Here is a 15614-nt window from a genome sequence, read left to right as displayed (position 1 = left end):
ACAAGACTTTTTTTGAAAATGGAGTGGAGTCATTTACTAACTTTACCTGTGCAAAGTTATATTTGATGTTTATGTTATGATTATGTAAAGCTAGTAAACTTTGATATGTGCATGGCAACAGAAAAGTTGAACCTCTTGATCTCTCTTTATGAGTGAGTTTCAGACTGACATGTGGTTCAGCTGATATTAGGAGCATAATGGAGTCTAACTGGCTCTATCAGTCAGGGATTGTAGTCCAATTACTATGTGTTTCTAAACGCAAAACCTTCAGTGTGCTCAGCGTTCCAAGTCCAGAATGTTAACTGCTGTTAATGAGAGTCTAATTAATGACTGACTAGTTGATGTAAGTCCAGACACATGTATAGCATTACTGATAAGACCGAGAGAGAGAGAGCAAAGAAGGGTTCAGGAAGCAATGGTTTGCACAGCCTGTGTGTGTTTGGATGGTAAGAATAAGTGTGTCACACACTGACATTGTTGCCAAGTCGCTCACTTCAAAGGCGGATTATGAAAGCTGAAAGGCTTGAGACAAAAAAGAGCAAAAAGAAACATCAAAGTGTGGCGCGTTTGAATGCAATAATCCCAAAACAGTTGTTCTGATTGCGCTGGCTGTTATCAGATGTCTCTGTTGCTCATATTGCTTAAGATTAAACTCTTGTTTGTTTGTCAAGTCTACTAAAGTCCCACGTTCTCCACCCAAAAGCTTGCCTGTGAAAACCTTTCTTCTCTCTTTAATGGACTGTGCTCCATATGTCTGTATAAGACCTAAAATAGTGCTGTCAGAAAAAAGTTGTTTAGTAAGTTATGTTTAGTTGCTGAATCTCCACTGAACTACTACCCACAATTCTAGAGGGAGATCCAACAATCAGAGATGTTGCTGTCACCGTAATGAATTGTGGATGAGTTGTGGTCAGCTTTAAAGGCAGTTTGAGGCTTTCTTACATTTGTTAATATGCGATTTTGTGCAGGAACAGATAAATTATGTACAATACAAAGAAAAAGAAGTTTAGTGGTGTTTATACACAAAATATGATTTATATGACTCTTAATTAAAGATTAGTTTTACTGCCTATGGAGAAAATGAATAGGAAACAAACTTCCAGAACAAAGGCCTTTGCTCAGTGTGAAAGTGGCTGTTTGACTTTCTTTTTTTAAGTTTTCGTCTTGAAAGGCTTTATGCAAATGCTGCAGAAGTTGTCTTGTAGAGCATTTGGTTCACAGTGATCCCCTCTCTGAGTGATCCCCTCTCTTTCCCATGAACACCAGACAATGTTATTGTCACAATGCATTCTGCAGTTGCTGTGTTGATGAAGCATACATGTGGTGTGACCTTAGAACACGGCAAAAAAAAATGCTGAAATGCAGGTAATTGTGTTACCTATTGTTTGTAAAGGCATCTATGATGCCTTAAAAGGTTGCCTAGATAGGCTGCTGACTTTCTGTTAAAACAGAGCGAGCGCGTATTTTTCATGTCCTGCTGTTTTACTGCTTTTCTTCCTCGGTCTGATTGACAATAGCATGTGCTCCAACAACTAGTTTGCAGATATGACTGCGGACGACCTTCCAGGTATGTATCTGTGATCAAAGCCGTTCAGCTACATTGTGACTCACCTTGGTGCAGTTTTGTTCCTGCACACAGATGACAGGGAAGGGTGCGTGTGCTGGTCCGGTTTCAACCCCCTGCTTAAACCCAGCAGTCCCATCATGCACAGCTGCTGTTTAAGCCTGGCTTTGCTCTCGACTTCTGCTGCCATGCCTGGCTGTGACATCAACAATAGCTCCCCACCTCCAGTGTCAAACCGCAGCACTTTGATCAGTGCCTCCATCACCGCAGGAGCCCTGCCATGCTGCACTCTTGCTCTGACATCACTCACGCAGCATGCAACAAATCTCGCAGTGCCACATGCATCCGGGCCACATGTGGCATGTGTCATTCTGATACCGGCTTTTCTATTTATAACGTACAGGAACACAACATAAGATATGTTCATGCTTTGGAATCAAACACTGAAATGCATTACCATGAACCACAAATGCCCAACAGTATGCAAAATAATTCAAATATAAGCTTAATAGAAAATTGTGTCTCTCATTTTGATGGTTTCAAAACGCCTTGTGATTGACACAGACCTCACTGAAAATCCTCTATAAAGGCCCATTCACACCAAGAAATATAACTATAACTAACCCTAACCCTATAACAATAAAGATAACAATATTAGCGTCCACACCAGCGGACGATATCGCCTGTTTATTCTAAGCGCACGCTCGTCTGTCGCTTTAAATTCTCGATCTCTTTATAGCAGGATGGATTCTGATTGGGTGTCAATGTTTGTATCATTCATCAGTTGGAAAAATTTGTTCTGAAAGTGATTCCAAAGATATTGTTTCTCTGTGCCTTTATCGTTATAGCTGTGGTGTGGCTCATCAATGATTACCCCATCAACTTCGGTCAGAAATCTTGGTGTAATCTTTGATGACCAGCTGACCTTCAAAGAGCACATTGCAAAGACTGCTCGTTCCTGCAGGTTTGCACTACACAACATCAGAAAGATCAGGCCCTTTCTGACAGAGCATGCTGCGCAACTTCTTGTCCAGGCCTTGGTTGTTTCTAGACTGGACTACTGCAATGCTCTTCTGGCTGGTCTGCCATCAAACGCAATCAAACCTCTACAAATGATTCGGAATGCAGCGGCACGACTGATCTTCAACGAGCCCAAAAGAGCGCATGTTACACCTCTCTTCATCTCCTTGCACTGGCTACCAGTGGCAGCTCACATCCAGTTCAAGTCACTGATGCTTGCGTACAGATCTACCACAGGCTCTGCACCCTCCTACTTCCACTCACTATTACGAACCTACATCCCCTCCAGAAGTTTGAGATCTGCTAGTGAGCGACGCCTTGTGGTACCATCACAGAGAGACTCAAAATCACTCTCCAGAACATTCTCGTTCACCATTCCTGGCTGGTGGAATAATCTTCCCACCCCTATCCGGAACGCCGGATCCCTGGCAACCTTCAAGCAACAACTGAAAACTCATCTCTTTCGGCAGTACTTGACTTCATCCTAAACTCAAAAAAAAAAAAACTTTCCCTCTATCTTTCTCTCCCTCCCTTACTAGCTTGCACTTATTTGAACAATGACTGAGACTTGGTGTTACGAGCACTTCCTCTGTCCGACTGCCTCTTCAAGATGAATCGCTTTTTGTATTCCCCAATTGTAAGTCGCTTTGGATGAAAGCGTCTGCCAAATGACTAAATGTAAATGTGTGGACTCTGCTATTCTTTAATATTGAGAATGATTGAGAATGGCCTTAAGACATTATAACCCTTAACTGATAAATAAATAGTCATTGTTTTGAGGATGAGGGCATGTAACACAACCCATGCATGTTAGAGAAGGGGTTCTCAACTCTGGCCCTCGAGGTCCACTTTCCTGCAGAGTTTAGCTTCATCCTCGAACTTACCTGCCTGTAACTTTCTAGTAATCCTGAAGACCTTGATTAGATTGTCCAGGTATGTTTGATTAGGGTTGGAGCTAGACTTTGCATGAAAGCTAAACTTTGCAAAATACTGTGTAAGTACAATTACGAATAATGATTACTTTTACAGCACCTTCATAAATTGAATACAAATATAAAAAGCAAAAACACACCTGATGCATGTTCTTTATGCATCATTTTGTAGAAGTTCAAAATCTTGCTGAAGAAATTTTGTAGAAATTGTACCTCGCCATTTTGCTCCAACCAAAGCGACTTGAATGCATCTGATGTCGTAATTACAACACGCTTAAAAAATAAGCTCAACCAAAAAAAAAAATTTACGCTGCAGTTTGCATGAATGATAAATTCTAATGGAATTATGTTTAACTAAAAAACTACATTGAGTTAGATGAACATAAACATATATTTTAAAGTTGATTACTAATAGATTTGGGAATGAATTTGTGGTCCTTGAACCAACTTATTTAGCATGTGTATTTGTAATATGTTACTTGTCACTGGCATTAGCGCAGTCATTGTAGTGTTTACTTTCATGTGGTTTACTCTTTAGCACAATGATAAACCACAAAAACTTCAACATAACGGAAACTCTTTCAAATGTCAAGCATAACGGCATTAAACTAGCAGGTCTTTCCCTTCATTAAAAACACTTCATTTCAGCATTTACTCTCCTTATCCAGTCCTGTGCAAAGCATGCTGGGAACTAGAAACCCAATACCCGATTTTCAAAGACCATTTTATTGAAATAAACTTAATTAAAAAAAAATCAATTAACACAGTAATTTGAGTTCAAATTATGCACAAAATTAAGTTAATGTAATTATCAACATTAGTATGTCAACTGAACTTAAAAGGTTTAATTATATTGGAATTTTTAACTTGCAACCATATTGAAGAAGGAATCAAGCCACTGGGATTGGGGCAACTGGCCAGAACACACTAGCAGCTACAAATAAATGCATTGGCAACGACACTATAGCAATCCCAAAGCAATGCACTAAATCGTTCAGAACATCCTAGCAACTGCCTTGGTACACGCTGGCAACTGTTCAGGTTACACTTGAGCCATAGCAGTGAGTTTTGCACAGACAAACACCACATTTTCCTCAGAACATGTAAAATCCAGCAATCAGACTGCAGCAGATGATGAAGCACATGTTGAAATGATACTTTGCATTGCGCAGGTGCAGCCCTCCATTGCTAGTCCTGGCCTCTAATTGATTCTTTCATGTGTGCTCATGTGTTCATTTGATGTTGGGGGTTGATGCGTGTATTCTCAAGGCTATCTCTAATGCACACACACACTTCTGCTGTAAAATGTGTGTGAGGCAGCAGCACGTTAAAACACGTCCGATGAGAGAATGCGTCCTGACATGCGTTACCTCTCTGACTCACATAGCATCAGCTTTATTAAAAGAGAGACAGATGGAGAGGATGTGAGATTAAAGGAGTTTTTCTCAAATTCTTGACTGTTTATATCATTGCAAGCTATATTATTGCCCAGCTCCTAAAATAAAGTTGGATGATATATAAGTATATCCAGCTTCATTTGCATGCATATGGTATACTCACGTAAAACGATGTATACTATAGAAAACAGGGTAACACTTGTTTAGTATGGGGCCCAATTCTCACTATTAACCAGTTGCTTATTATCATGCCTATTATTAACATATTTGATTTTTATTAGTTCTTATAAAGCACATATTCCGCATGACCATATCCTGCATCCCCAATCCTATATCTAAACTTAACAACTACCTTACTATTAAATTAGGAGTTTATTGTGGCAAAAGTTTCAGTTAATGGTTTGTTAATATAGAATACTGGACCTTAAAAGGTGTGATTATATTATCTCACAATATAAACTACATTATCGCCCAGATCTAATCTGTTAAATGCAACTATAAGGCATGAAGATATTAAGATATTATAAACATTAAATTCATGATTTTCTGTGAAGCTGTTTCGAAATGGTGTATTGTAAAAAGCACTGTACAAATACATTTGACTGGTTTCTGCTGAGAGATCTCATAAACGTGTGCGCACAGGTATCAGTACTGACTCACACACCACTAATGTCATCACTACTTCAGTAGCACACTAATTTAACTGCTTACGATTGTTTGCATTCCAGCAACAATCAATTAACCTTTTAAAATTGAGCATGATTACTATAGTTTCAATTACAAAAAAACTATAGTTAGTGGTGTTTGCTAAGGCTAATGCTATTGTTTATATAGTTTGTATTATACTTAACTGGTAACTTGTTTTACTCCATTTGTGCTCCAGGCATAAATGATTCCTCAAATCATCTGACTTTGAGGAGAGGTGTTCTGTTTCTTCTACTTTTTATTTGTTTTTTAGGCTAAATATGTGTGCCTATCCATTTAATTCTAACACAAAAGAAGATCTCAGTCCCTTATATTAGATGTATTTAACTACAATCTACTATGTCTAAAAAAAATGGGAGGTATGGTTAGGATGGTATGGTTAGGTTTATGGGTAGTTAGTTACATTAATTACAGTTACAGATGTAATTACATGCAGTTTTTACATGTAAGTACAATGTAAACGCATGTATGTACACAAGTGCATTGTAGTAAATGAGTAATCTAAATGTTAGTACATAGTAGACACTTAGTATGAAGTTGGACCAGTATTTAATTTTTTGTTTTTTTTGTTTTTTGTCTGGGGAAAAAACGTCAATGAGGTCCCATTTTGTTTTGAACCATACTGACAATATGTTATATGGACTGAAACATTCTTTAAAATATATTTTGTGTTCCACAAAAGAAAGAAAATCTTTTACATGGAAGTAAATGATGACAGATTTTTCATTTTTGGGTGAACTGAGTCTTGAACTTTAACATCATTTACCCATCTTGTTTTTTTTTCTGTCTGCTCAAGTTCAAGCCCATGGCGTCTGGAGCGAATGTGTCCTGTTATTCCCTCATTCTTTCTCTGACCCTGCCATGACCTCTGAGCTGTGCGTGGCTCTCGTTCAGTGATGTGCCGTCATATGGTTGAGGTTTGACACAGACTCTTACAGCCACAGGAATGATGAGTTAGCAGAGTTGGTGAGATTTGAATGAGATAACCTTCATGTGCTTTGCCTTGGTGTGTGTGCGTGGAAGGGGTTTTGGGAAGAGGGTAGCTGATAAATGAGTGGATGAGGGATGGGGCAGATTCCCAGAACCCTTTGAACCCTGTATCACAGGAAGCAGCATGTGATAACGTCCCAATGGCCTGCGTGAGAAAGTCAAGCCTTGAAAGTGCAGCTCTCACCCCCACATGCTTCTGTACATTGCATGCTGTCAGACAGCCCTCACCACCAGTTTGATCTTAACACATTTAGTGTCCCTCTTTAAAAGAAAACAAGGGAAAACATTATCGGAAAAAATGTGTGTGCACTTGCAAAGGTGTTTTTTTTTTTTTTTTTGATCAAGGTTTTTTTATTGAGGAAGCAATTAAGATGTATATAGTAGATGTAATTAGAATAAGAATATGTAATTAAAAGTAATAAAAAAAGAAAAAAACAACATACACCTTATCAGAACAAAAAATAATAACCAGTAAGAAAAAATCAAAATCCTACGTAAATAAGCATGTACAGGGGGGGGAAAAAGCATAGTGTACATTCAGACCAGTTGCCAAGTTGTAAAGAATCTCCAGAATGATCATTTCATGGAATATCAGATTTTCTCCAAATGTACATGATAACTAACATCTGCTTATGATAGAGAAGATGAGTCTTTCCATTTGCACAAAATTTCCCTTCTGGCAACAAGTGAGCAAAAATTAATAACATCAGACTAACTAATATAATTAATCCAAATATTGCACTAACATAGTCCAAACAATCAGCTGACCAAGCATTTTTAGAGTTTTAAACTCTAAAAGTCCTATAAAATAAAACGATCACATTTTATTTTAAGGTCCAATTCTCTACAAACCATTAACTATGACTTTTGACTCAAGAAACTCCTAATTTGCTGTTTATTAATAGTTAGTAAGGTAGTAGTTGAGTTTAGGTATTGGGTATGATTAGGGATGTAGAATATGGTCATACAGAATTTGCGCTTTAGTAGTACTATAAACAGCCAATATGTTAATAATAGGCATGCTAATAAAGCAACTAGTTAATAGTGAGATTGTTTGCATTAGTCACATGTAGGATCTATATCACTCCTAATCTTTGCCAACTTAGTTTATAGATTTTACTTATAAAGTTTTTTTTACCTCACTTTTTTTCAGTGGTTTTTTTAACATGTGGTTACTGGAGTTTTCAGAGTGGCTTTTAGCACACTGGTAACACTTTACTTTTGAGACCAATTCTCACTCTCACTGATTGCTTAATAGCATGCATATTACTAGCATAGTGGCTGTTTAATTAGTACTAATAAAGCACATATTAATGTCTTATTCTGCATGACCATAATTTGTATGTTAATCTGACCCATACCTAAATTTAACAACTACCTTACTAACTAAGCAACAAATTATGAGTTTATTGAGGAAAAGTTGTAGTTAATAGTTAGCTCATAGTGAGAGTGTGTGGAGTTTGGTTGCCCATTTCATCATTTGCCAAGCTAAAATAATATATCAGATCACTTTGAATAATTGTAGAACATCTCTCTTCAAAAGGCTGCAATATTTCACTGTGAATTGCTTATGGTTAGGGATATTTTCACATCAGTAACCTTCAATCGTTAACCACAACCTTAAACACAGTTCTTATTTTTCTTGTTTTGTTGTTGTTTTCAGCAATAGAAATGGTACAAGAAAAATCTATTTTTTTCTTTCAGATATAGTAGTATATAGTGTCTGTTACACAAGGGCAGTTAAAGTAGTTTACTTTCATATTTCCATTTCCCGTTCTCAAAAGACTTCCAAGGATCAGGTCTGTTTTAATTACACCGCACGCTGCACTGGACCCTTTTTTCTCCCACAGACTGCTCTGTGTGTTTGTAGTTTGCTGAAGGATTTGTGAAGGACGTGTTGGCATGCTCAGCTCTTGGCACGGGAGAGTTGTGAATGGTATTGAACTGTTATTGTTTGAAAGCAGCAGTCACTGTTTCAGAACCACAGAACACCAAAGCAGAAAGGAAATAAAGCAAGCCCTGTGTAGCTCAAACACAGCTTTTACAAACCCAATATCTGGCTCATAAAGAGTCACAGGGGCGCTGCCAGAGGAGAATATGTCTCTCCCTTTTTTTTTCTCTTTTTTTTTGCATACCATAGGAAACGGATAAACAAATCACAAAAGGACTTGAAGGTGGCTCTTTTGACTTCAACCAGTAAGCAACAGCATAGCAATATATCAGCTAAAGCTCAAAGCACCCTCGTAATCGCCCAGCAACAACAAAAAATACAACACCCTAGCAACCACATAGTGACACCCTGGCAACCACGCACAGCACCCACATCTGGTCAAACAACACTCACATTTTCTTGCTGGTTTTTGTATTTGTTTTAAAATTAATTTATATATTTTTATGTTCACTTTAATTTAAGATCACTTCTATTTTAATATCAACTAAGACTTTTGCCTCGATAAAGTCTTAATTTCCTGCTTATTAATAGTTAGTAAGATCTAATAGTTAGTAAGTAATCTAAAATATGGTCATGCAGAATAAAGCATTAATATGTGCCTTATAAGTACTAATAAACATCCAATATGCTAGTAATATGCATGCTAATAAACAAAACTCTTAAAAATAAAGGTGCTTCAAAACGTTCTTCAAGCAATACCATATTTGGTTCCACAAAGAATCATTCAGTCAAAGGTTCTATAAAGAACCATCTCTTTCTTACCTTTTTATAATCTGAAGAACCTTCTTTCACCACAAAGAACATTTTGTGAAACAGAAAGGTTCTTCAGATGTTAAAGCTTCTTTATGGAAACATTTAGACAAAAAAGGTTCTTCTATGGCATCGTGAAGCACCTTTATTTTTAAGTGTGTAGAGTTACATGCACGGATGAATTATTCGTAGCAATAAACTTAAAAACTTGAAATGATTAAAGCTATCTGCTCTTAATAAACAAGTTGTTGTTGCAAGCAAAACTCTTCCTCACATCCATCATTCAATAGTCAGGTTAAAGACATTATATCCACCACATCCACATTCCCTGCTGTCATCATCCACCTCACATGTGTGCAGCTGGAAGACAGAGCGAAGCGGAGGGACAAGCATCTGTAATTTAGCCGCTCGAGCTCGCTCTCACACACGGCCACATTGATGTGTGCATAGCCCTCTAGGCCAGAATTGCACTTCTATAGTTTTAAAGTGCTCTGGGTTGTCGTCATTAACGGACCTCTTTAATCTGACTCTTGGAAAACTTCTTAAAGCAGCACACTACAAATAGAAATTCCACATGAAGAGCCGGCTAGTGCTAACAAAACATGGGCTGTAGTTTAAAGAGGCCCTCTCTTTTCTCTTTTCTTTTTCTTTTTTCTTTTCTATTGCCTTTACCCGAGGGAGACATACTTGCCTTATCGTTTGAGGTGGACCACCCAAGTAAAATGACTCAGGTCTCACCTTTGAGTGCGAGTGAGCTTTTCAGCTCAGAACTTGCAGATCCACATCTCTGCAGGTCCGTACGTGTGTGAACGGCGTATTAGTTGTGTGCAAGTGTGTGTTTTAGTAATCTATGGGGATAAACAGCTGTTGAAGAAAACCAAGAGGGCTGAGACAAGAAAGTGAGAGAATAAAGGCCGTGCCTCTTTCTCCATTCAATCCCCCTTCCCTTGCCCCCAGGAAATCAAATGTTCCACGTTTGCCGCTTGTTTAGATTGATCCCGCTCTGGCTGGCTGATAAAGAGCGTATCGCCCTGGCCATCTGGACCCTGTTTGGAGAGATTCACCATAGAAAATCACACGTTCACGCAGAGCGGAACAACAGCTGTGAGGTTGCTATGCTTTCCTCTGCCCTTCAGAAGGTTTCGAGGGAAAACACAAGGCGGCATCAAGGTGTATCCTCGATCGAGTGCAACCGGGGAGTCCGGGAGACCTAGGGTTCACGGCGAAGTGGCCGTTTGAGTGCTCTCTCTGTCCCAAGAGATCAAATGAAATGGAGCCTGTAGTGCGTCGGTACACAAATCCACTTTAGGAGCTTGTCTTTTCTGGCCTCCCTCACCTTCGTGCACGGCTTAGCCAGTGACCTTTGTCCCGTCTGGAAGGACATGATGTGCTCTTCAGGAGAACATTGGAACAAAGGGATCACCCACAATGACTCATTCAGGCTGTTTATTAATGAGAGCCGCAGATGACAGGGTCCTTTTATGACAAAGACGGAGATATTTTCAACCCCTCACCCCACCCCGGCACTCAACTGTTTCGTAAATCTGCTAGGAACCACATGAAAGACTCTGCTCATAACTGTCAGCTCTCTTCCAGGAAACATCACCACACAAAGGCTGTTACATTTCTGGGGTCTGCTGGCGTTCGGGTTACTGGCTTGTTGTGTTTCATTAGATGTGGACTGGTATACATGAAGGTCATGGCTTCGTTGCTCCCTAAAATTCCCCCTAGGCCTGTCCAAGGTCCAAACCTAACTTTCTGCCACACTTGCCGATCTTAGGTAGACACTGTATTTAGGATTAAAATAAGGGTGCAAAGGACAGAAGTACAGTTCATTTAATATGCAATACTATTTTAAGGTTAAACTAAGGTTTTTGTCCACTGGAAATGTTTTTGATAAACATACTTTCATTGTTTTGTTGGTTGATTGATCAGTTTTGTGGTCACGCTTTATTTTAAGGACAAATTCTCGCTATTAACAACCCACTAACTTAGACTTTTGTCTCAATAAACTCCTAATTTGCTGCTTATTAATAGTTCGGTAGTAAGGTAGCTGTTAAAATAGGATTAGGGATGCAGAATATGTGCTTTATAATTACTAATAAACATCCAATTTGTAAATAATAGGCATGCTAATAAGCAACTAGTCAAAAGTGAGAATTGGTCCCTATACTAAAGTGTTGCCCAATCTGTTTTTCTTTGATTGCACTGGTGCAGGCTGCATGTTTGTTCTTACATTGGAATTTAAATAATCCTATACTTTTTTATGCTTGGCATAGCCAAGGGTCAATTCAGCTGTCATTCAGTCAACTTCCATTGCATTACACCATCACTGACCTTTTACCCTTCACAACCAGAGAGTCAGGCCTTATACTCTGCAAAATAAAATAAAAAAGCTACTGAGAATTTTTTTTTTTTTTTTTTGATTGATTGAAGTCAGTTCAGTGGGAATTAAATATGATTTTTCCATTTACCCACTGCTTTTATGAATTAAAATTATATGGTAGCTAGTCATTTGTGGGCATGTCTGTATGAAATTGAAGCTGAGAGAGAATGGAAAATGAAAATGCAGATTAATTCGATGATAAGCAAAATCACTCAATCCATATGTCTGGTCATGATTACATCCATTATGGTCACAAAAATATTTAATTATGGTTTATTGTAGCTTCTTATATGCTTTAGTGAAGTGGGTGTATTTTAAGATTATGTTGCATCATAAAAGAAAGTCATATTGTATTGTTAAAGAGCCACTTTTGTTACATTATTTTTTTAACCCGTCCAGACTGATCATTTGACCCATATGGATTTTAGCACACATCTTTTCAGTGTGAAGCTTCATAACTTCCTTCACAGATGTGATTTGAATGTGACTATGCAAAATGCTTTCACTGTCACCATGTCTCACACACACTCAGTCACAAACAGTAAAATGAGATTTAAATAAGTGTTGGTATGAGAGGTCATATGTTAATGAGCTGCAAACAAGCTGTTTATGTAGGTCAGTGTTGTAATAAATTGTCTAAATGTTATAGAATGGAGTATGAAAAATAAAGTTTGAAAAGTGTGACCAGGATGTGCAGATTGAGAATGATACTTGGCATTCATCCGATCAGAATTGTTTTTCGATTTCTTAAATGAATCGAGCAGGCCTCTGAGGTAAACAACTGCTTTGCTAACATCCTGTTGATTGATATATACTACTTTTCATAGTGGATATTCAGAACTGAAGTGTACTGATGTGCTAGAAACATCTGGTTCAAGAGAAAAAACCTTGCCCAGAATCCTTTTCTACTTGGCCCTTTAAAATAATGAATAGTTGATTTTATTCTAACTGGTTTTGAAATGAAATGATAGGGTGTCAGCTGATCAAACTGTTTATGATGTATTTGATACCCTTCATTATGGATTTGACTGATGCTCAGCTTTATTGACAGTGATGCTTCTTTCCTTTATCTGGAATCTGATTTATCTAATTCACTCCATTTTTCCCTTCAGGTTCTTCAAGAGCGTGTGGAGGCTCTGCAAAGACAGCTGCATGCTGTTGAGAAGAAGTTGATGAGCCGCGAGTTGGAATACCAGGAGCAGGTAAAATTACAAACGGCTTGGACCTCAGTGCATGCCACGTCCCCTGGAGGGCCAGGAAGAAGCCACATCTCCTCACTGAGTCACTGATATGCCCTACACACATTTTACACATTCCATGAGATCCAGCTTCAAGAGCCAGAGCCCTGGGCCAGGAATGCTGTCCCCGTTTCAGAAGGATTTCTCGATAATAACAGGCCACTTTCACCTTGAGTTAAATAAAAGAGAGAGAGAGAGCTAATTAGCTGATTAATAGCTCAGGGTGGGTCTCTGGACCTGCTATGTGTGTGTAGAAATGCCCCTTTTGTCCTGGAAACCTCTGGTGACCTTTACTGGGCTCCTCAGACAGTTGTTGGGATGTGCCCTGGGCTGAAGTATCTGTTCAACCACAGGCGGGCTCTCTTGAGGAACAGCTGCACTGTACAGTTGGCACTGTATTCTGTGGAAGGGCCCAAAGATGCCTTTTATCTGACTGAGTGCCAGTAGATTAGTGGTCAGGCTGTGTTATGATGAACATACGCCAGACACCTGACAATTAGGGACAACTAGATGGTGTCTAGATAGCTTTAACCATAAAGTCAACGTGAAATGAAAATGTTTAAAAAAAAAAGAGACCGGAAATGACTGTCACGTATAAAGAAAAATGGATAAAGCTTTATTTTAAGGACCAGTTCTCAATATTAACTAGTTGCTAATTAGCATGTATATTACTAGCATAGCTTATTACCTGTTTATTAGTACTTATAAAGCACATATTAAAGGAACACTCCACTTTTTTGGAAATAGGCTCATTTTACAACTCCCCTAGAGTTAAACAGTTGAGTTTTACCGTTTTTTAATCCATTCAGCCGATCTCCGGATCTGGCGGTAGCACTTTTAGTTTAGCTTAGCATAGATCATTGAATCGGATTAGACCATTAGCATTTGGTCATCAAAAATGACCAAAGAGTTTCAATCATTTCTGTGGTTACATCGTTTACTAAGACTGACCGAAAATAAAAAGTTGCGATTTTCTAGACCGATATGGCTAGGAACTATACTCTCATTCCGGCGTAATGAGAAATTTGCTGCCGTACCATGGGTGCAGCAGGCGCAGTGATATTACGGCCCGCCTAAAAGTAGTCCCCAGCTAGGTAACTAGTTTTGATATATAGCTGAGGACTACTTTCAGGTGCTGCGTAATATCACTGTGCCTGCTGCACCCATGGTATGGCAACAAATTTCCATGATAATTACGCCGGAATGAGAGTATAGTTGCTAGCCATATCGGCCTAGAAAATCACAGCTTTTCATTTTCCGTCGGTCTTAGTACACGATGTAACTACAGGAGAGTCAAGCTTTAAATAGGAAAAATATCTAAACTCTTTGGTCATTTCTGAGCGCGATGCTAATGGTCTAATCCGATTCAATGATCTATGCTAAGCTACGTTAAAAGTGCCACTGCCAGACCCGGAGATCGGCTGAATGGATTCAAAAACGGTCATCTGTTTAACTCTAGGAGAGTTGTAAAATGAGTCTATTTCCAAAAAAAGTGGAGTGTTCCTTTAATGTCACATTCTCCATGACACTATTTTAGATCCCTTGGTCCTACCACAGACCTATCTATACTTAAAAACTACCTTACTAACTATTCACCTAATAAGCAGCAAATTAGGAGTTTACTGAGGCAAAAGTCGTAGCTAATAGTTAGTCAAATAGTGAGAATTGGTCCCCAAACTAAAGTGTGACCAAAAAATGCTTCCCCAAAATGACTTGCGCTCTTGAACCGCCCAAAATGCCACAATAACCAAATACAAAATTAAAAATGGAATGTTTACAAAATATCAAGTATGCTTCCATCATCTAGTGTTGTTGCTTTTCTTCCCTATCCCTACACTCTTACTTATGCTAAAGTAACACATGTTTGTTGCAACAGTCTTTCAAAATGTATTAACATTCCCACACCTCTGACATGCTTCTTTTGTGACTTACCATTAATATCATTGGCTAATGATCATGAGCCAGGTCAAATACTAAATCAAGATAAAATTAAGTCCCACTTACATTGTCACTATTATGAAATATGTCACTTTAGGACACCTTTGTCATTAAAAAAGTTGATACGCATCAACTGAGCATCACAATTTAGAACAACTGTTAAAGTAAAAAATTTGCAATCCATTTTACGTCTGTAATGTGTATTTCTGAGCAAACCAGGATGTTTAAAGGGATCATCGGATGCCCATTTTCCACAAGTTGATATGAATCTTTAGGGTTTTAATGAAAAGTCTATAATGTACTTTGGTTAAAATTTATCAATGCTAGTGTAAAAAAACACCCTTTTACCTTGTCAAAATCAGCTCTTTTTACAGCAGCCCGTTTTGTTGCATTTCCCTTTAAATGCTAATTAGCTCTGCTCACCCTGTCCCTCTCTTCTGTGGGGTGACAAGCCATACTGTATACTTTAGTCACGGAACTTGCTAACTAGCGCATTAAGAAAGGGGATTTGCAAAGATTTATAAAAGAACTTTAAACTCACTTATTCTGTAGGTGAGGCTGGATCACAAATGATTTTCGCAAAAAGAGACGCATTTAGGTAGATCGTTGGGCGCACTCCCTTCAAAAACGAAAATAATCCTCTGCGTCTTCAGCGGCTCAGATGTCAGGAGACTGCTATGATCATCATTACATACAACAACAAAACACCTCAATCGCTTAGGAGATATTCTTGTGTACCCTTG

General features: G+C 38.5%; 1 protein-coding gene across 4 annotated transcripts in view; it reads left to right on the top strand.

Annotated features, from left to right (window-relative positions):
- The window catches only part of LOC306847021 (centrosomal protein of 112 kDa-like), a gene marked incomplete at its 3' end in the record, with an annotated part of 163796 nt that overhangs the window by 122152 nt on the left and 26030 nt on the right, over positions 1 to 15614 (top strand). For all 4 annotated transcript variants that reach the window (XM_079380756.1, XM_079380755.1, XM_079380753.1 and 1 more), the window contains one exon: positions 12808 to 12897. In XM_079380756.1, the coding sequence (XP_079236882.1) occupies positions 12808 to 12897 (90 nt within the window). The remainder of the gene's footprint in view (positions 1 to 12807; positions 12898 to 15614) is intronic.

The sequence above is a fragment of the Barbus barbus genome (assembly GCF_936440315.1).
Source record: "Barbus barbus genome assembly, chromosome: 3".
Lineage (NCBI taxonomy): Eukaryota > Metazoa > Chordata > Actinopteri > Cypriniformes > Cyprinidae > Barbus > Barbus barbus.
The sequence above is the reverse complement of the archived record's forward strand: the minus strand, read 5'-3'. Positions and strand labels throughout refer to the sequence as shown.